We start from the raw sequence: 21,869 nt of genomic DNA, 5'->3' as shown, positions 1-21,869 counted from the left end.
GAGGATTCATCTGTAACAACGGGCACTATTTTTCCCATTTCCCTACTCTGAGTAAAATTATGTCAGTGGTTAACACTGCAGAACTTCCCATGTACTGGGCCCTCCATGTTCACCTGCTCTTCACAACACTTTGAGGAATATACTATGAGCACTCTCATTTGACTGATATGGAAACCTAGGCTCACCTGGCTCAGCTGACTTTGTCTGTGATCATATAATCAATATTCAAAATCAGGCTCTGTCCTATTCCAGGGCCTGTGCTCTCAGCCATCTTCTATGGCTGCCTCCAGTCATCCTATAGAGCCCTAGAATCTGACTCTTGCATCTTCCCATTATTCCTCACTTGTTCATGTCATAACTTCCCATCTGGCTCAGCAACCAATGTCAACCATTGCAACATTTCCATTTATACACAGTAGCTCCCTCTCCTCTCTGTTCATTTTGTCACAGGTTCTTATGAACCCCAGCCCTGGTTAGATGTGACTGCCTAATCCAGGCCAGTATTTTGTGCAGCTGTTCACGACAGAGAATTTTAGCCACAAGATTCATTTTAAAATCATTAATAATAACAATCGTATGTCTTAATGCACTGACTCTTAACTGTTGAGACTGCTTTTTTAAACCCACAATACCTTCTCCCCTTACTCCAGATGAAGACTGCTTCCTTCCCACCAGTGTATCACTCTAGTCTAGGATAACCTGGAACTCATTTTATAGCCCCAATCTGGCACCAAACTCATGGCACTCCTCCTATCTTAGCCTCCCCAGTACTGGGATTAAAGGTGTGCGCTACTAAGCCCAGCTTCAGGAAGACTGTTTCTTTTTTTAAAAAATTATTTATTTATTGGGGAGAGAGAGAGGCAGGGAGAATGGGCAAGCCAAGGCCTCTAGCCACTACAAACAATCTCCAGACGCCATGTGCCGCCTTATGCATCTGGCTTATGTGGGTCCTAAAGAGTCTAACCTGGGTCTTTTGGCTTTGCAGGCAAGTGCCTCAGCCAAGAAGCCACCTCTCTAGCCCTCAAGACTGCTTCTTAAATCACTGAGAACACAGAGTTTCTAATGCTATAACTTTATTGTTATGCAAAGTCTCTTAGTACTCCTGGCTAATCTGAGCTTCCAAAAAGTTATCTTACCTTTGCCCTACCTGTCTTCTCAGGGCCTTTGTCCTAGAAGACCTCCACTCTCCCTCCTGACCCTTTGAACTCCCCCTCACCCTTCAATAATGCTACCTAATAACAACAGTGTTGTACCAGTCCTCTCTTATTGCTGGGACAAAATAGCTGACCAGAAGCAGCTTACGGAAGGAAAGGGTTTATTTCAGCAGACAGTTTTGAGGGGTAAGTTCATCATGGTGGGGAAGAAATGGCAGAAACAGGAAGCTGGCTGACATCATCAATCAAGCAAGGAGGACGTACAGCAAAGCTAGGAATACTGGGTGCAGGACTCCAGCCACAATTAGTGTGGAGTTTCCTACCTCAATTAATCTAATCTAGAAAATTCCTTATCAGTCATGACCAGAGATTTGTTTCCATGGTGATTCTAAATCCTGTAAATTGACAATTAGAGATTAAGTATTAAGCTTGGGTCATTAGGCTTTGCAGGCAAGCATCTTAACCACTGAGCCACTTCTCCAGCCCTCTTTCTTTCTTAAACCCACTCCAAACCACCAAAATGGTTCTTATAAAGTCACCGACATCCCTCATATTAGCAAACCCAATGGTGAATTCTTAGTCTTTACCTTATTTGATCTTCAAGGGTATTTTCCAAGACTGGTTATTCCTTGCTCCTTTAATGTTCTCTATTCCTTGAACCCTTAACACCCTGGCTTCCTGGTATTCGCCAACATGTGAAGCTGTTCCACCTCACTCTTCCCTGGGGTCTCCCCTCTCTAGCCTCTCAACCCTTTGATGTCTTATCTTTTCTCTCTAAGCTCATGTTTTTATTTTTTCGAGGCAAGGTCTTGCTCTAGTCCAGGCTGACTTGAATTCATTGTATTCTCAGGGTGGCTTCAAACTCACAGCCATCTTCCTACCTTGGCCTCCCAAGTGCTGGGATTAAAAGCATGTGCCACCATGCCCAGGCTCAAACAGTACTTTATGTAGCTTAAGTTTATATGTATTTTTGCACGTGCATGCACATGTGTGTGTGAACATGCATGCATGTGTGTGTTTACATGCACACTGATACTAGAGACTGACAGTGAATTAAAAAAAAATCTTTTTATAGAAAGCCAGACATGGTGGAACATGCCTTTAATCCCAGCACTTGGGAGGCAGAGATAGAAGGATAGTTATGAGTTTGAGGCCATTCTGAGACTACAGAGTGAGTTCCAGGTCAGCCTGGGCTAGAGTGAGACCCTACCTCGAATAAAACAAGCAAAACAAAACAAAACAAAAAGCCAAAAAATCTCCAAACCAATGACAATGACAAAAAATCCTTTTTATTGAATACTCCTATAAGCATTGACAACAAACCATAATTCCCTTCTATTACTCTGATTTTCCCCTCCCAAATCCACCCTCCAATGAACCTCTTCCTTTTTCCAATTTGTCTCTCTTCTATTTTGATGTCATCATTTTTCCTCTTCTATTATGAAGGTCTTATGTAGGTGGTGACACTGGATCTTGGTTGCTTCCTCTTTATTTTATTTAAAAAATATTTTTATTTATTTATTTGAGAGTGACAGACAGAGAGAGAGAGAGAGAGAGAGAGAGAATGGGCGTGCCAGAGCTTCCACTCACTGCAAACAAACTCCAGATGCGTGCGCCCCCTTGTGCATCTGGCTCACATGAGTCCTGGGGAATCAAGCCTCAAACGGGGGTCCTTAGGCCTCACAGGCAAGTGCTTAACTGCTAAGTCATCTCTCCAACCCACTTCCTCTTTATTTTACTGAAATAGCATCTCCCACTTGAGCCCAGAGCTTGCTGATTCAGCTAGTCCAGCTATTATAGGTGGCTGTCATACCCACTCACAATTTACATGGGACTGGATATCCAAATTCTGGTCTCATGCCTACAAGGCAAGCACTTCATCCAGTGAATCATTTCTCCAACTCTTAAACAGGATTTTCTGAAGATTCTTATATTCAGATCTGAAATGTTTGTAAATTTTGCAAGATAGCAAAGAGATGAGGCTATTTGAAGGTTTTAAATATAAGACAGTAGAGAGATGGAATAGAGAGGGTGAAGGGACCTACTATAGCAGGCGAGATATGCCCTACTAGTTAAGACAGTTCAGGGAGGTCCCACACATTCTTGGGCAATATGGGAGGGATTTGAAAGATTGTTTTCATATGACTTCCATTTGTTCAATCAAAAATAAGTAAAATCTTACTACAAAAAATATGGAAAGGTGTGATAAAAAAAGAAAGGATGGAAAGGTGAGCAAAAGTTTGGAAGCACCAATAAAGAAAGTTAAGTGGTTCCAATCTGTCAATTGTATAATTCCCCTAGAAGTTGACAGCAGGCTGTTCAAGAAAAGAGAAAAAGGGGAAAGATATTTGAAAGTAGTATATTAGGGGAGCTTAGGATGTTAGAGCAGTAGTGGCTAGAAGCTTTTCTGAGGTCAAAGAATAATCACACTGGGTAGTAGGCAAAAGTGGAGGGGGAATTAATAAACTCTTGTCAGAGACTGGGCTTATGAAATTTGAAGTTTTAAAATTGGGCCAGTTCTAGGTAATGGGTATGAGGTGAACGGTGAAGATGAAGGTCACTGGAAAGAAATGCAGTAGTAAAGAACTTAAAGAAGGGTTAGCAGTGTTCTGATTAGATAGCCTCTGTTGCAAAGAAGCAGGTTTTAGTGGCCTAAAGAGTGCAGTGAAGACCTATCACAGCCACCAAGGAAGTAGGTGAAAAGAGCAGCCAATGTCTGATTGGAAGTGCTATGGAGTGATGGGTTATATAAGCCTCAGCAATTGCTATTAATAAAGCATGTTATGTGCCCAAAGGCCAAAAAGATAAATACCAGGTAAAATGAGTTTCAGATCTAATAAATTCAGGATTGCTCTGTATCTTTCTGTTTACACAGAGGGCATGGGTCAGTGGTTTGGCTCTGTTTTTCTTTGTTTTGCTGTTCATCATGATCCGTAGGAATGTAATCAAGATTATTATTCTTACCCATGATGAAGAATGAAGATGAAGGACATCATATGCATAAAGGATGTATTATTTACTCTGATACATGACTGAATTCTTGATCTGGTTCAGTACCTTCTGATTGTTTAATTGCATTCCAATGAATAATAAAAGAGAAAACAAAATTTTTAATCATGGTTTACTTCAGTTTTTTGAACATATTTGTAGTAACTATTCTGAAGTCTTTTTCTGCTAAATCTGATATATGGTTGCAATCATAATGCAGTTGCTATTGCTTGATTTTGCCCAGTGATATCACATTTTCCTGTTTCTTTGCATGTTTCATACTTTACTTTTGTTGGAAACTGGACATTTTAGGTGATACATTACTGTAAATCTGAGTGCTAGGTTCACCTACCCTTTTGGGTTGTTGTTCTTATTTATTATTATTACTATTTTGGTTTTTCTAGGTAGGGTCTCCCTCTAGCCAAGGCTGACCTGGAACTCACTCTGTATTATCAGGGTGGCCTCAAACTCACAGTGATCCTCCTACCTCTGCCTCCCAAGTACTGGGATTAAGGCATGTGCCACCACGCCTGGCTCTTATTCTTAGTTTTTGTTTGTGTAGTTGCTTACTGTCTGGCTAGATTGTTTTAGTGATGGCTCTCTCACCTGCCCTTCTACAGGGGTAAGTCTCTGAGGTTGCTCCCAATGAGGCAAAGCTTAGATACTCAGTCACCTGGGATGGTTGGAGTTCTGGAGCACTCTAGGTCTCCTTTCCTGACCTCACCAAGACACTGAGCTCAGTTGGTTTCCTGCCATTTTGATGAGAGTCCCAGGACATCCACTGCTCTAGAGATAATCTCCTGAAGGAACAGTTCCCACAGTGGGACTTGATATTCACTATGTCCAGGAAGGACCCTCATTACTGTCACTTTCCCCAGTGTTCTTCCATAAGTGAGCCAGCCTACACCATGGCTTGTTAGCTCCCTGTCCACGGCCTCCCAACATTTTATTTATTTATTTTCACCAGATCCTACATTTATTTATTTACCTTTTTTTTTTTTTTTTTTGGTTTTTCAAGGTAGGGTCTCACTCTAGCCCAGACTGCTCTGGATCTCTCAGTAGTTCTTAAGGGTTAATAGCCTTCCCTGAAAACTACAGGAAACCAAAGAGTTAATAACTAACCTTAAGATTAGAAGGCCACCAGAACAGAGACATCCAGTCCTCCCTAGACAATTCTGCTAAAAAGCCTATTCTGAGCAAATAACTTTGTTCATTTTTTATTTATTTATTTGAGAGTAAGAGAGAGAGAGAGAGAGAAAGAGACAGAGAGAGAGAGAGAGAGAGAGAGAGAGAGAGAGAGAGAGAGATTGAGAGCGCCAGCACTTCCAGCCACTGTAAACGAACTCCAGATGCGTGCGCCCCCTTGTGCATCTGGCTAACGTGGGTCCTGGGGAACGGAGCCTCAAACTGGAGTCCTTAGGCTTCAGAGGCAAGCGCTTAACCGCTAAGCCATCTCTCCAGCCCTGAGCAAATAACTTTGATGCCTTATCTACTTCCCTTGGACCTGAAGCTAACTCTGTTTGTCTTAGGATTCTCCTTAAAAGTTTGAACCCCAGCCTGACTTAGTGCTTCAGCCTTCATCCTGCAGGAAGACTGCTGGCTCCTCACTGAACCTTCCAATAAACAGTTTGTCTGTAGAGATCAAGTCTGGTGTTCTCTTTTGCTTTTCTCTTACACTTTCCTTACATTTGGTGCTGTGACTCAGATCGGAGCCCTCTGTGGCTTTTGGGCTGCACACCCAACACTTTCCTTTCCCTCTCCTCTTTATCACTTCCCTGACAGTGTTTCACCCCCTTGGGAGCACAGACACCCACCGAGCTCACTACGTTGGACTAAATGGTCACCAGTCTGACCTGAGGCCTCTGGCTTTTTGTGTTCACGAGCAGTGCAAGTTCTGTTCAGCTTTGCAGCTCAGGGAGCTTTATTGGTGCTCTGCGTAAACCCATCTTGACAACTGGCAGCTTTCTCTTTCTCTTTTCCTTCTCACTCTGCCCCTCGGACTGTGTGAGCTCGGCAGCTTGTCTGTGGAGACAGAGGATTTCTGTCCAGGGCTACTCCCTGGTATGTTCAAAATCCCTCTCTAAAGCTCAGCCGAGTCTCTGACAGCCCTCTGGGTAATCCACTGGGTCATATCTCTCTTGTTCTCTTCCCCTCTCCTGCCAGACTTCTGAACTCCAGATAAGAGGCCTCTGGCTGTGTGATCTGCTGCATCCACACCCTCATCAAATTACTTCAGGATAAGGTATTCACTTTCAGTTTGTGGTGGAGGTGCCCTGCCTCAGACCTTAGGGACTCTGGGAGTTTCTCATTTTTCAGTCCATGGACTATTGGAGACTCTGGGAGTCTCCCATGTATTGTTCCATTGGACAGCCCAAGCATTATGAGAGTACGGAGATACTCTCTTCTAATCCTTGGGTTTCATTTGCCCTCCCTAAACCTTGGAGATGTCCCTGGTGGTGGGACTGATCACTCTAGTCTTTGTCCTCCAAAATGGGCTCTAAATTATCTGCTTTGAAAGACACTCCATTGGTATGTCTCAAGACTAGTTTAAAGGAGCTTGAACTTCCTGAGCTCCTGCCTCAAATTTGGCAGCAGCTTTGGATTTCAACATTTTCATTGGTCTTGATAACTTTCTCCAAGGACACGGCCAATGGTACTGCAAATGGTATGCGAGGTTTTCTCCCCTGCTCCTGTCCCTCCTAAAACTATTTCCCACACACAGTTCTGTCAGCTGCCATAACTTGCCAGGGTCTTTCCTTCTCACACCAAATTCAAGCCATCTCACTAAATCAAATACAACCCTTGCCTTCTCAAAGGAACTCCTATCTTTACTGTGTTTCTTTAACTTCTGCATATGGATACCTAATTTCTTTCTCCTTGCTTTTCCCTTTTCCTGCCAGAGAAAAACCTGTAGGGGAGGCGGGACAATCATAGTAAACCAGCAACTGCCTCACAGCCAGATAAAATTAACAAACACAGGCACCTAGTGAGGTCCTTGCCTGTGGCTAATGGCTAATAGAAAGAAAAAAGAAAAGAAAAGAAAAAAGTCAGCTTTAAAGTTCAAACTAAGGGCAACTATTACCCTGTTGTTTTGGTGGCTGCCTGTGCTAGGCCCAAATCACAATCCCATAGTTTCTGGTATATACCTTCTCTCTCTCTCTCTCCTTTAACCATGATACATTGCTTGAAAATTCCAAGTACCCTGGGCTCTCAAAACTCCCAGATGGTTCGAACAAAGCTCCAACAGCCTGGTAGAATAATCCACATGCCCCTCCTCCAACCACAGAAAGGCCACTTGCCATATCTACTTCATTTTAGCCCTAAGAGGGTATGAGTAAGCCTCTGTCTGTCTGTTCGTCTAGCTTCCTAAGGTACCTAGGAAGACAGACCCTGCTCCCTTGTCTTGTTCTAGAGAACTGACCTAGGAGTCTCCAGTCAGAATGCCTTCTGAACTCCCTGTCCTCCAGGAGAAGGTCTCCAACCTCTGTTTTCAGATCAGGGACTCCTGATCCTCAGACAGACGCCCTGGCACTTTTCAACCCTTTATGGATTCCCAAATTTCCAAAACTCCACCGACCTTCCTGCTGGGTTGTCTCCTGACCAATCTTGGAGACACAGAGTCCAAGTGCCTAATTTTTTACTGCAATATGGTTTGGCCACAAAAGAAATTGGACAATGATTCCCTTTGGCTGAAAATGACACATTTGGCTTCCAAATTCTTAAAGATCTTGATAACTTCATAAACTGGATCTGCTAATCTTCTACCCCTGATCTCTTCTATGTCAGTTCTGCTCTCCAAACCATGACCTTCTGGGGAAACAACCTTCCTTCCACACCGTTACACAGTTCCTATTAGTGACCCACCCTTACTTAGTCCAAGAAGATGACCACAAGTCCTCCTTTACCATGCCACTACAAATGACAATTTCTCTCTCTCTCTGAGTATAATAATCCTAAACTGCACTTAAGTTAGCTCAACTTGTTTCTGTTCAAAGTACAGCTATAAAACTGGCCTTTGAGGATGGCCTCCAGCCCATTCTCCAGATTCCACTGGTTTCCTTACACCTCTTGTTTTCCCTCGAAGATTTTTAACATGATTTGCTTCTCTAGAGAAATCTACCTATGATCAACAGCCACATGGTGAGATGGGGACTCTGTTTTCTCCTGTGTGGGCCTTCCTTTACCCATCATTAACAATGGGCATACAGACCATTGCTTATGGCTCCAGGTAGAAACAAGAGGACCTTCTCATCAACTCCATGCCTTCTCAGAGGCATGCAGGCCTCTTTCACATGTTAGATCTTTCTCCAAAACAAAGTAAAGCTAAAAATCTTCAGAAACAAAAAATTTCTTCATGTGTCATTTTCTTTGTCATGTCTAATGCTGGCCAACTATGTCATGTCATGTTATCTATATTTTATGTAGTCTGTTTTGATGTGTGACTAAATTCATGGTCACTAATTGTTCCAATGTTTATGGTCAGTATTTTGATGCTTATATATTTTAACATAATGTTAAATTACTAAAACCAGGTTTATATATATGTATCTGACTTTATGCTTGTTCATGCTTACTGTAACCATAGGTATATTTATATTCCAGGTTTGATCCTGCCTCTAACAATGCCTTCTGAGTGTTTATTATGACATGAATCTTTAGAGAAATGATTAATTTGGGTTTACTAACAAAACACAAATATGTTGATATGTTTTATCTATATTTACCAATGTTAAGATATGGTATACATGCTTTCTGTTGAAGGAAACTATTGAAAAATATCGTATTTCTAATATTCCTAGCATATGTCAGTCTGGATGGAATATAATCAATGTATCTATAAAAATGCATGGCTATACCTAACACTTTCAGTGAAGTAACAGATATTGAACTTCCCTCTTCTGAAGCTGCTGCAAAGAAGATTCCTTTATGATAGCTAATAGTTAACAAAAATTCTGTAAAAATTTACAACTAAAGTTAAACAAATAGGAACTGATTCCAGGCCTGGCCATTTTAGACAATATATAACTATCTTATCTCAGGAGACAGCAACCTGTCTTATTTGACAGAAAGGAATGTCTTAACCCTCACAGACTATAAATCTCTTTCCTCAACAAGCACAGGAAAATTCAAACAGAGGACTGTCAAGGATGTGGAACTCTGGAACAAATCAGTGTTTGGGAACTCCATGCAAGAAGCTTCGTGAAAGCTTTCTCCCTCTTTCTGAAGTGAATTCTGCCTAAAAATATGTCTTCAGTTAAAGTGTTTTCAGTTAAGATAAGATGGGTTAACAAGAAAAGTTGATTCCTTTGTCCCTGATAACAAATTCTTCCTGACCATAGGTCTGATCCTAAACAAAGAAATAAAATATATAATATGTGATGATAGATTAAAAGGGTTGTAAAAGTAACTAAGTCCTATCCAAACGATGAGCACGTATGTTTTCCATCTTTTAAAAAACCTGTGTTTTGTTGGGTAAACACCTGTTCACAACAATAGGTTTCTTAAGTGTTATATACTCTTATATGATTTCCTGTTAGGTCTAAAACTTTTATTTGTTTGCTATGAACTTATTAAAAAGAACCAAACAGATACACACACACAAACAAAAACCCTGGACCTAATTATATAAAATTTATTGTGCCTGTAAAAATCAATCAAACTAAACTTTTTCAGCCAAACATACCTCCATTAGTTCCTCTAAAGCCAGGCCTTTTGATCTCTGGACTAAGTAAGTAAAAAGTATAAGCTTTCTATATTAAGTACTTACAAAAACTTTTAAACCTGATAACTAAGCTTTAAAATTAATTAATTTGTTAATATCTACCATATTTAAACTTAAAATTGTTTAAGATGTTTCAAATATTCTTTCAATACTAGTTTCTTATACTTTCTACCTTACCTAAGCCAAACCTTTATATTTCCAAAAATTCCAATTAACTCCCAAGTTAACAACAATTCCTTCTTTCTTACAGATAACACCCCTGTTTTCTTACCTACCACTTATGTTATTATTTTTCAACCTTAGATATAATGTCACCTGCAAATGTCATGTCACATATAAGAAAACTCATATATAGATATTAATCAGATCATAGTAGCTAATAGATTTAATATGATCTATGAGTTTCTTTCCTAATGGCTCAGATAACTATCACTCTCCTGAAGAGCTGTCACCTTGGCTGTTCATAAAAGCTATGTGGAACCACAGCCTACTATGTACACAAGAACAAAATCAAATGAAGAACCGAAAGCTGAGGCTCTCAGAAGCCACCCTTGTGACTAGAACTTCAACATTGGACTGCAGCAATTGTGGAGAAATAAATGGTTCAAATCCAGAGCCAATAATATTTTGGGCTGTATTAGCCTTTTTAATGGCCAATAATATTATTTCTCTGCATCTGACCTGATACCTCTCTGTGGCCAGCTAGAATATCTATCGTTTTTAAGTTTAAAAAAAATTACCTTACAGTTCTACTACTTTCAAGTTAAACCTATTCTGTCTCTGACATGTACTTTATTCCCGATTATAATATTCACTCTTTCTTTTAGTCCTTGCATACTCAGATACCTCACTGAATTCCTCCAAGACAGAATACATACCTTCACTTCACAGTGAGTTACTGAATTCCTCATGGCCACTGAATATCAGCCTCTGGACATCCAACCTCCACAGGACAGCACGGGACACCGAGAGATCTACTGGCCCCCCTTAGCAGGAAGTAGTAGCAGGAAGTAGTCTAAGAGAGCTCTTCACCCCTGTTCTAGCCCATACAGTCTTCCCCTAAATACTCCCATTAATCCCCAGTTCTCTCCAATCTTTTTTATCCTTTCAGAGCCCAGACTGAGGATTAGTAGCCTTCTCTGCAAACTGGAGGGAACTTAATTACTAACTTTAAGATTAGAAGGCCATAAAGAACGGAGATATCTAGTCCTCCCTAGACAATTCTGCTAAAAAGCCTATTCTGAGAAAATAACTTTGATGCCTTATCTACTTCCCTTGGACCTGCAGCTAATTCAGTCTATTTGTCTTAGTATCCTCCTTATAAATTTGAACTCTAGCCTGGCCCAGTGCTTCAGCCTTCATCCTGCAGGAAGGCTGCTGCCTCTTGCTGTATCTCTCAATAAACAGTTTGTCTGTAGAGATCAAGTTTGGTGTTCTCTTTTGCTTTTCTTTTTCTTTTTTTAAAAAGATATTTTTTTTTACTCAATACAACTTTATTGTTTTAATAGAACTACAACTCATTAACTGCTGTATTGCATAGAATACTGCTGCATTGTACAGGAACGTGCATTTTTTCAGTGGCAACTAAATATATTAGCAATCTAGTCACCATCAACAAACCAATTCAGTTCAGATGACATTTTTCTATGCAGAGGGAACACCATGATGGTTTACTTCAATACTTCACACAAACGGCACAAATTAGTGTTTCATATGTAATTATAGCCCTATGTCAAAACACTTACTGGAATTAGGATTATTTTCTAGGTAAAAATACTTAAAAGATATTTTTAAACATTTTTGTTTATTTATGGGGGGGGGGAGAGAGAATGGGCACACCAGGGCCTCTAGCCACTGCAAACAAACTCCAGATGCATGTACCACCATATGCATCTGGCTTACATAGGACCTCAAGAATTGAACCTGGGTCCTTAGGCTTCGCAGGCATGCACCTTAACTGCTAAGCCACCTCTCCAGCCCCTCTTTTGCTTTTCTTTTACACTTTCCTTACAAGTTCCAGGCTGGCCTTGAACTCACAATGATCTTCATACCTCTGCCTTCTGAGTGCTGGGATTACAGGTGTGTGCCACCAAGCCTAACTTGTTTATTTACTTTTTGGAGACAGGGTTTATTTGCTATGTAGTACAGACTGGCCTCAAATTGGCTATCTTCTAGCATCCTGACTGCTGAGAATACAGGCAAGGGCCAATATGCCTGACTTACCTACCCTTGTGTGGTAGTCTGAATAGATGGCCCCTAATACATTCAATGTTTTATTAGTTTGTTGTTTGGATCTGCACCCACTGAGTGCCACTGGGAGGATCTTAGGGTCCAGCCCTAAGGTGTGGTGGTGGGTTTGGAATTCCAATCTAAATATATGCAAAGTGTCTAGTTCTGCCTGGAGTTCCTGAAGTGTGCTGTGTAGTGTGGCTTTTGGCTTCTCTCTCTCTCTCTGCTTGGTCCTTTAAACAGGGCCAACTTCTTCTGCCATTATGAAACTTTCCCTGGATCTGCAAGTTTCAATAAATATCCCTTCCTCCATAACTGTGCCTGGTCTAAAAGTTCATCTGAGCAACCTGAAGCTGTGTGCCACACCTTGTTTTTGAGAGTGCTTGAAATTCATTTTCTGTTACAGATAAAGTTGGTATAATTGAAAAGAGATTGGGAGCTTTTTTTTTTCTTCTTCTTCCCTCCCCAAACCTGCTCTACTTCCTAGACCAAACGTCTGAGGTTAGAGCTCTGGAGCTGGAGAGAGGAACAACAGTGCAGTTCTTTCTGAATGATGCAGTCAGGTCTCTAGTGTTCTCAGAAGCACAAATTCCAATGCACAGTGAGGACAAGGAGGGAGAAGGTGCTCCCACCTCCCAGCCTCAGCAACACGGCAGGGTGTGTCAAGGGACATGAAAGTACTATTCCTCCCAGGAAAACCCTCTGACAGGTGGGGTGAGAGAAAGCCCTATGTTCCTGGCTGCAGCAGCCTGGAGTTTGTTTCTATTTCATGGAGCTGGGATAGGTAGGGAGGGAGGGGTGGTCTTAGTTTTAGACTTGGACATTTTCTTAGCTAATTATATTAGCGTTTCTTGACTTAATGTTTCTAAATTTTCTAACATAACCTCAGAACCATCTTCAGATGAAGGATTTATGAATCAGTGACCTCCCTAGAGAATTCTTTGGAGCCATAAAACATATATTTGAAGAGGGCAAGACTCTAGGACTTATCAGGCCACTTAAGAAGCAGCCCTAATCCCCTCTCAGTGGATGATCCATAAACAAAAATAAAGGCTCTACCTTCCCATTATTCACTCCCAAAGAAAAGTAAACAGTGTATAGGGAAAACCTAAAGTTTGTTTAACTCTAACCCCATACACCCCTCCCCAGCTCAGGCTGTCCTGAAAACTAATTCCTTAAAATCGCCGGTGCCCACTCAAGGGCGGCCATTCTTATTTCCTGCGGGAGAAGGCTGCCCTCCGTGTACTCCATTAAAGTCTATGCTGTTGAGGTTGGCTCTTCTCTCTTTCTTATATTCCTTACATTGCCCTAGTCAATCCTGAATTCTAACACCAGAGACTTAACATTTCTCATTTATCAGCTTCAGAGAACAGTGGACCCTTCAAAACTCTTTATGTTGCCATCATGCATATTATCTCAAGTTTATCTACTCTTACTGAATAACAGTCCATAGTCTGAGCATACACAAAATTATCCATTCTCCTACTGATGAACATCTAGGTTGCTTCTAGCTTTTTTTCTTTCTAAGCCAACCCTATTGCTAGAATCATTTTTCTTTAAATTTTTAATTTATTTATTTGCAAGGAGAGAGACGGGGAGAAGATATGAATATGGGCATGCCAGGACTGTTGCTCCCTGCAGATGATCTTCAGATGCATGTGCCACTTTGTGTATCTGATTTTATGTGGGTACTGGGGAAATGAACCTAGGATGTTAGGCTTTGTAAAAAAGCACCTTAATGGCTGAGGCATCTCTACATCCCACTATAAACATTCTTATGCATATACAATATGGCACACTGACATGTATTCCTGTTGGATTAGAGAACATATACCTAGTAACAGGAACGTAGATCAAAAGTTAGGTAACATGGGCTGGAGAGATGGCTTAGTGGTTAAGCGCTTGCCTGTGAAGCCTAAGGATGCCGGTTTGAGGCTTGATTCTCCAGGACCCATGTTAGCCAGATGCACGGGGGGGGGGGGGGGGGGCGCATGTGTCTGGAGTTTGTTTGCAGTGGCTGGAAGCCCTGGCGCACCCATTCTCTCTCTCTCTCTATCTGCCTGTTTCTCTGTCACTCTCAAATAAACAAATAAAAATGAACAAAAAAATTTTTTTTAAAAGTTAGGAAACATTTAACTTTACAAAGTAGTCCCAAATTATTTTCCAAAGCAGTAGTTTTAATTTAATTTCCAACCAAGAGTTTACAACAGTCTTTGACTATCTTTTTTTAAAAAAATATTTTTTGTTTATTTTTATTTATTTGAGAGAGAGAGGGAGGGAAGGGAGGGAGGGAGGGAAGGAGGGAGGGACAGAAAAAGAGAGAATGGGCACGCCAGGGCTTCCAGCCACTGTAAATGAACTCCAGGCACGTGCCGCCTTTGTGCATCTGGCTAACATGGGCCCTGGGGAATGGAGCCTTGAACTGGGGTCCTTAGGCTTCACAGGTAAGCGCTTAACCACTAAGCCATCTCTCCAGCCCCAGTCTTTGACTATCTATGTCACTGACAATATGCACTCTCTCCAACCTTTGTTATCAAACTGTCACTAATCTATTAAGCATAAAATAGTATTTTATTACAGTTACAATGAAGGGTAGACATGTTTATACTTATTTTTCATATTTTTCCTCTTCCATGAATATTTCTTCTGTCCATTTTTGGAGGGAAGGGCGAGAGAGAGTGAACACACACGCCCACACACATACACACATACACCCACCCACGCACACGTGCAATAGGTTATTTCAAAGAGATTGTTAATTGGGGCTGTGAAGTATGACTCCAGTTTCCAGTGTAGTGATCAAGGCTATTTTTCTTGCCTTAGTTTGTGTAGGATGTTCCTCTCCAAAGAACCATTATGGCTTGCTGCAGGAAAAAACAGGTGGCCCTTTCTAAAGGTAGTTTCTCAAGTGAGGCTACTTTGAAATAATTGCTGTGTCACTTGGCATGTCCTAAGGTGGCCCATCCTTCACTCCTTCATTGTAGTTTCGTCCATTTACTATGTTATAAGTAAATTTTTGCCAGCTTTTGTTTTTTTCCCAATTTATCTAAGGTAACTTTAGATAAACAACAGTTTTATTTAATTTTAATTTAAAATTATTTATGTGTGTGTGAGAGAGAATGAGACAGATAGAGAATGGGCACACCAGGGTCTCCAGCTGCTGCAAATGAACTCCAGATGTGTGCACCACCCTGTGCATGTAGCTTATTTAGGTCCTAGGGATTGAACCTGGATCCTTTGGCTTTGCAGGCAAGTGCCTTATGTGCTAAGCCATCTCTCCAACCCTTACTTTTTTAAAAGAAATATCTGTGTGCAAGAGAGAGAGAGAGAGAGAGAATGTGTGCACACATGCATGCACACAGGTTGGGGAGGGGAGAGATATTACTGGCATGCCAGGGCCTCTTACCATTGCAAACTAACTCTTGATGCAAGAGCCACTTTGTGCATCTGGCTTTTGGTGGAATCTGGCAGCCTTTGCAAACAAGTGCCTTTAACTGTTGAGCCACCTCCCTAGCCCCACAAAAGTTCTAATTTGCTTTTAAATACTTTAAAAAATTATTTATTGGGGGGGGGAGAAAGACAGACAGAAAGAGAGAGAGAGAGAGAGAGAGAGAGAGAGAGAGAATGAGAGAGAATGAATGGGTATGCCAGGGTCTCCAGCCACTGCAAACAACCTCCAGATGCATGTGCCACCTTGTGCATCTGGCTTACATGGGTCCTGGGGAATTGAACCTAGGTCCTTTGGCTTTGCAGGCAAGTGCCTTAACTGCTAAGCTGTCTACCTAGACCAAAAATTCTAATTTTAATATGGCTTATTTTAATCATTCTTTAGGCCTAGTACTTTTTTCTTGTTTAAGAAATGCTTTAGACAATGTAGACTATTGCCAGGGCTCTTGATTGTACAACAGAACTAGATAGTAAGACACTACTGCTGAAGACACCACATGCACTGACTGCAGGATACTACGAAATCAAGCTGGGAGTTGAGCTGGAAGCCTCCTCCCTGTTGACCAACTGCTAGAGTTGGAAAGTGCTGTTGGGGGAGAAAAGCCAACAATGGGCTTAGTCAGCAGTGGACCATGCAAGCTTTATGGCTGGCCAGTCAAGCAAGCAAAATGTTCCAACTGGCACAATGGTGGCATGTCTGTTATGGGGCAAACCAACTGCTCTCTGACTGAATCTGTGTCCTGCTCCACAGGACAGAATTCTGGCCTGGTACTGAAGACCTAGTCAAAAGCCTATGACTGGGGAGGACATAAGCCCTGGGGGTGGGGAAGCTACTACTGTTACCTGGCTAAATGGATATAATATGCCCACAAACTGCCCTCCAAATATTTATGTTAATACCCACATATTAAATAAAGCTTCTTTCAATTTTGGTTAGAGAAGTTATTTCCTTTTAGATGCTGGTGACTACCAGGTAGATTCACAGCTCACTTGATAAAAAATGACAGTGGGATGTTTAGCATTAACTGAGACATCTCTACCATACCCTCCAAGGCTCAGGGACAACTGTAGAAGAGGTGGCAGGAAGAATCTAAGTCAAAAACTGTGGAGGAGTACTCTGGAATGCTGTCTTCCCGACACAAAGTAGACTTGATGATATTCATGGACTCACAGTGGCTGATACTATTTACACAATACCTGTATAATATAAGGGGAAAAAATTGATGACATCAAAATACAAGAGGGACTAGTTAGAAAAAGAAGGGGTTCAGTGGAGGGGTGATATAGAAGGTTGATATATGGGAGGGGGATTCTGATCAGGGCACAATAGAGGCTATCAATAAAAGGTTTAAACAAAAACTAACCTTCCCCCAACAAACAAAAAGGAGAAGTTTTGAGGAGGGCAGAGAGGTCAAAGTACTTGTATGAAAATATCTAAAAGCAACCCATCAAACATTAAATATATATAAATGATAACTTTTTTTTTTTTTTTTTTTTTTCCCCCTGAGGTAGGGTCTCACTCTAGCTCAGGCTGACCTGGAATTCACTATGTAGTCTCAGGGTAGCCTCAAACTCATGGCGATTCTCCTACCTTTGCCTACCGAGTGCTGGGATTGAACATGGGCCATCATGCCCAGCTTAATGATAACATTTTATTTAAAATAAAAATAGAAGCCCCACATGGGTTTTCACACTTATAATCTCAGACAAGGAGGGAGGATCACTGTGAGTTGAGCTACCTCAATAAACAAAAATTTAAAAAAATTCAGTGATTGCCCTAAAATTTGCAATTTAATTTATAACTAATAAGTTCACTTTCAAAGAATACTATAAGCTACATGGGTAGTAAATGTGACTTACAACAGAGTATTTCCAACCTTTTCCTTCTATACCATTATCACACTTCAAGCATGCATAAAATTTGACCACCCAGTTTTGTGTCCACATCCCTACTGTTTATTTTTTAAAAATATTTTTTATTTATTTGCAAGCAGAGAGAGATAAACAGGATGGGTGCACCATAGCCTCCAGCCCTTGCAAAGGAACTCCAGATGCATTTACCACTTTGTGCATCTGGCTTTATCTGGGGACTGGGGAATCAAACTTGGGTTGTTAAGCATTGCAGGCAAACGCCTTTAACTATTGAGCCATCTGTCCAGTCCCCCATAACTCACAGTGATCCTTCTACCTCTGCTGGGATGGGGCCTCTATTTTTATCTTAAATAAACTGTTATCATTTAAATCTGTTACAAATAACAGAAAATAATTTAAGTTTGCTTTCTTCAATTCTCTTCCTTTCTGAGGTCTCGATCTGTATTATTTTCCTTTTCTCTGCAGAACTACATTCAACATCTCTTATTAAAGCAGATCCTAGTGGCAATAAAATCCATCAGTGTTTGTTTACCACAGAAAGCCTTTCTCTTTTTGAAGGACAATTCACTAAATATAGAATTCTAGGTTGGCAGATTTTTCTTTCAAGATTTTAAATAGCGACCTACCTTCTTGTTCACATGACACAACTCATATCCTTGCTCTTCTTTGGTAAAGTGTTTGTTTTCCTCTGGTTTCTTTCAAGACTTTGTGCTTTCCTTTAGCTTTCAGCAGGTACTATGATTTGTCTAGGTACAGACTGATGCTTATTTGCACAACAGTAAATGTGCCTCTTTACAGCTGAGTCATCAGGAATGTTATTTATTTTTGGAGGCAGGGTCTCACTCTAGCCCAGGCTGACCTGGGATTCACTCTGCAGCATCAAGCTAGCCTCGAATTTAAGGTGATTCTCCTACCTTCTCCTATCTCAGCCTCAGTGCTGGGACTACAAGTGTGAGCCACCACACCTAGTTAGTCTTCAGGAGTTTTTAATCTCTCAAATTCATATTCTTATTCTAGCAGTTAGTCAATTATCCTTTAAATTGATTCGGATCCTGACTTTGGGTGGGTTCTGGGTGGTTTTTGATCTGGCCTAGCTCTGATGTTGTATCTGTTTCCAGTTTTCAGGTCATACAGTGTCCTGAAATTTGAATTTGGATTATGACCTCTGATGGACCTGATTTGCTGATTCTGTTTTTCATCTTTTGTGTGTATATGTGTATGCACACGCATGTAGATGCAAGCACCCCATGCATATGTATGAGTAGACCAGAGAACATTGAGTGTCTTCCCCTATCAAGCTTCTGCTTTGTTTCCTTGAGATGAGAGTCTCATGGAAGGTAAAATTACTTTCAGTCAGACTGGCTGATTACAGAGCTCCAGGTATGTGTGGCCATGTCTCATTGTGTATGTAGGAGCTGGAACCACACTCATATTTTCATGCTTATGTGGCAAATGCTCTTATGTACGGAACCATCTCCCCAGCCTCCTTTTCTGCTATGATGACAGGAGTGATGATATTCAAGTTCTAGATGTCAGAGGCTGAACTATTTTTTTAAAATATTTTTGTTTATTTTTATTTATTTGAGAGTGACAGAGAAAGAGGCAGAGAGAGAGACAGAATGGTTGTGCCATGGCCTCCAGCCACTGCAAACGAACTCCAGACGCATGAGCCCCCTTGTGCATCTGGCTAACGTGGGTCCTGGGAATCGAGCCTCGAACTGGGGTCCTTAGGCTTCATAGGCAAGTGCTTAACCGCTAAACCATCTTTCCAGCCCTGAACTATTTTTTTATAAATAAATCTTTCATCATTTTATTTCATTAATGCTCTTACTGCATTAATGTAGGTCAATATTTCTAAAGTTTTTGAGACATACTGCTAAATTTTTCCCCAAAAAAGTTGTATACAGGCACTTGCTTGCAACGACTAACAACTTTGGTTTGATTCCCCAGTACTCATGAAAAGCCAGATGCACAAGGTGGTATATGCTTTTGAAGTTTATTTGCAGTGGAAAGAGACCCTGATGTAATGATTTTTTTTCATTCTCTTTGCTTGCAAATAAATAAAAACTACTTAAAGAAGAAATAAAATAATGTAAACAAAAACCCTGTAAAATATATTTTTGTCACCTGATTTTTCTGATTGCAAACCTGCATTAATCCCCCATTAATTCAGATGGAAGTCCATCCATTTCCTCTAAGTACATACCCCTTAGGTCATAGGTAGCTCACTGCAATCTTCTGTACCATCAATGGCTTTTACTTTTTTTTTTTTTGAGGTAAGATCTTGCTTTAGTCCAGGCTGACCTTGAACTCACAGCAATCTTCCTACTTCTGCCCCTCAAGTGCTAGGATAAAAGGCATGTGCCACCATACCTGAGTTTTCCTTTTTTTTTTTTTTTTAACATAATCTCCAAAATTTGCCCAAAATAGCCCTTTTTCCAGTGATTGGTGAACTGACTGTCCACTGAATATGCTACAATCATTCATTTTATGTCCAAAGCATTCTCCATGACTTCTCAAGTCCTCTCAGCCTTTACCAATTCAGTCTATCTTCCCTGACAGTTCACTTTGCCCTCAATGTTCAGCTGCTTCACTTGAACCTATTTTAGGGCAAGGGATAACACTATGGAACAGCATCAGGAGAACAAGATGCTTTTCACAGACAGCTACAACATGTATACAATCTATCTGCTGTAAAGTAAAAGGATTAGTACAAATGATAAAACTAAGAGTTTAAGATAATAATTGTGAGTTTACTGTTTATAAAATTATATAATTAGTTTTTGTTGTATTAGATTTTTTTTTTTTGGGGGATTTTCTACTATGGAGTGTTAAATGGCTCACTTTACTAATCTACTTCATTTCCACTCCAATTTTAAACACCAGTCCTACCAAAAACTAACACACCAGTCAAATTAATAATTAAATTATTTAGTGGCATTTAAAAACTCACCTTTTTTGTCTTTTTAGAAAAACCTCTATGCAAAACAATGACTTCTAAGACAGACACACAAGAAAGTCTACACTTCTGTCATAACATAAGTAAATGAATAACACAAACAATGATGATAATTAAAATATAGAAAACTTGTTACCAATTTTGAAAAAAGATTTCCAACACTAAACTTTATTTTTAGCTTAAGGAAAAAAAAAACAAAACAACCAAAAACAACTCACGTTCCATTTGCTCAAACATTACTGAAAAGAGGAAATCTCGAGGTGTCATGTAATATTCTCCCTCATGTTCCAGTGAAGAAAACTGCATGAACCTCTGTTTACGAAGAGAAAGTTTCTCCATGGATCCAAAGTCATTTTTCTAAAATAAATAAATAAATTTAAGATTTTTTCAGTATGATTTTCAAACTCAACTACTTTTAGAATGACCTTTACAGAGTAAATTAGGTCTGATAATCATCAAACTTTTATTCATTTAACAAATATTAACTGAGTGCCTACTCTGCTAAGTTTTAGGCACCTAGCTGGAGGGAAGTTAACATTCCAGAATAGGAGAATGACAATGAGCAACAGAATAAACTAATGTGAGATGATGGGAAATGCCACAGAGAAATACAAAACAGGGCAAGGAAAGTGATAGGAGGACAACACTGTAGAAGAGTAGCAAGAGAAGGTCTTTGTGAAGGAGTGACCCTTTTGAGTCATGTGGTTATCTTGAGTAAGAACATTTTAAGCAAAAGTACATGCAGTAGGAATAAACTGCTAAGTTAGCCAATTTCATTAGAGTGAATGAGAAATAATAGGGACAGAAAACAAGATAGGCAGATAGGCAGGCAATAGCTCATGTAAAGTCATGCTTTCAACAGCTCTGCTTTCAGAAACATGCTAGAGAAACCATGAGTACAAAGCGTAAAGGTGTAAATACACGCCTTTAATCCTAGCATTTGGGAGGCAGAGGCAGGAGGATCACTATAAATTTGAGGCCAGCCTGAGACTATAGTCAATTCCAAGTCAGCATGGGCTAGAGTGAGACCAAGCCACCCCCTCCCTCCCGGCAAAAAAAGTGATGAAAATGCTAAAAAGATATTGATGGGTAAATTTTGTTAAGTGTAAGAATCTGTATCTCAGGCATCCAGGACCTGGGTCCAACAACTGTTGAAAGAGACTAGTGCTGAAATCTTTATTACTAACTTCACTGAGCACTTACTACATGCTACACTGACTAATGGAACATCTTAGAAAGTGCTTAGTTAACCATCACAGTAACTCTGATAATAGACACTGTAGTAGTTGTGGAAACCAGTGCATTAGATTCAGCAAAGCCAGGCTAAAAACCCATGTCTGTTCCACTCAAAGGGATTCAGTGCCATAATGTCTTCTTGGGCCTTGTGGCTGGATAGCAGATGGCACCAACGATGATGTTAGTGAGGAGCCCTGACCATGAGAGAGTACTGCTGGTGCACTTCTGTGGTCTGCTTTCCCAAGGCATCACTTTTATTTGG

At 40.5% G+C, this 21,869-nt stretch overlaps 1 protein-coding gene across 1 annotated transcript in view; it reads right to left on the bottom strand.

Moving 5' to 3' along the window:
* Micu2 (mitochondrial calcium uptake 2) overlaps positions 1–21,869 on the bottom strand; it is a 127,915-nt gene that overhangs the window by 66,351 nt on the left and 39,695 nt on the right. Inside the window, exon 2 of the mRNA XM_004670526.2 lies at positions 20,590–20,728. Within this exon, the coding sequence (XP_004670583.1) occupies positions 20,590–20,728 (139 nt within the window). The remainder of the gene's footprint in view (positions 1–20,589; positions 20,729–21,869) is intronic.

This window comes from Jaculus jaculus, chromosome 7 (assembly GCF_020740685.1).
Source record: "Jaculus jaculus isolate mJacJac1 chromosome 7, mJacJac1.mat.Y.cur, whole genome shotgun sequence".
Classification (NCBI taxonomy): Eukaryota; Metazoa; Chordata; class Mammalia; order Rodentia; family Dipodidae; genus Jaculus; species Jaculus jaculus.
Note: the sequence above shows the minus strand (reverse complement) of the source record. Positions and strands in the feature narration are given on the sequence as shown.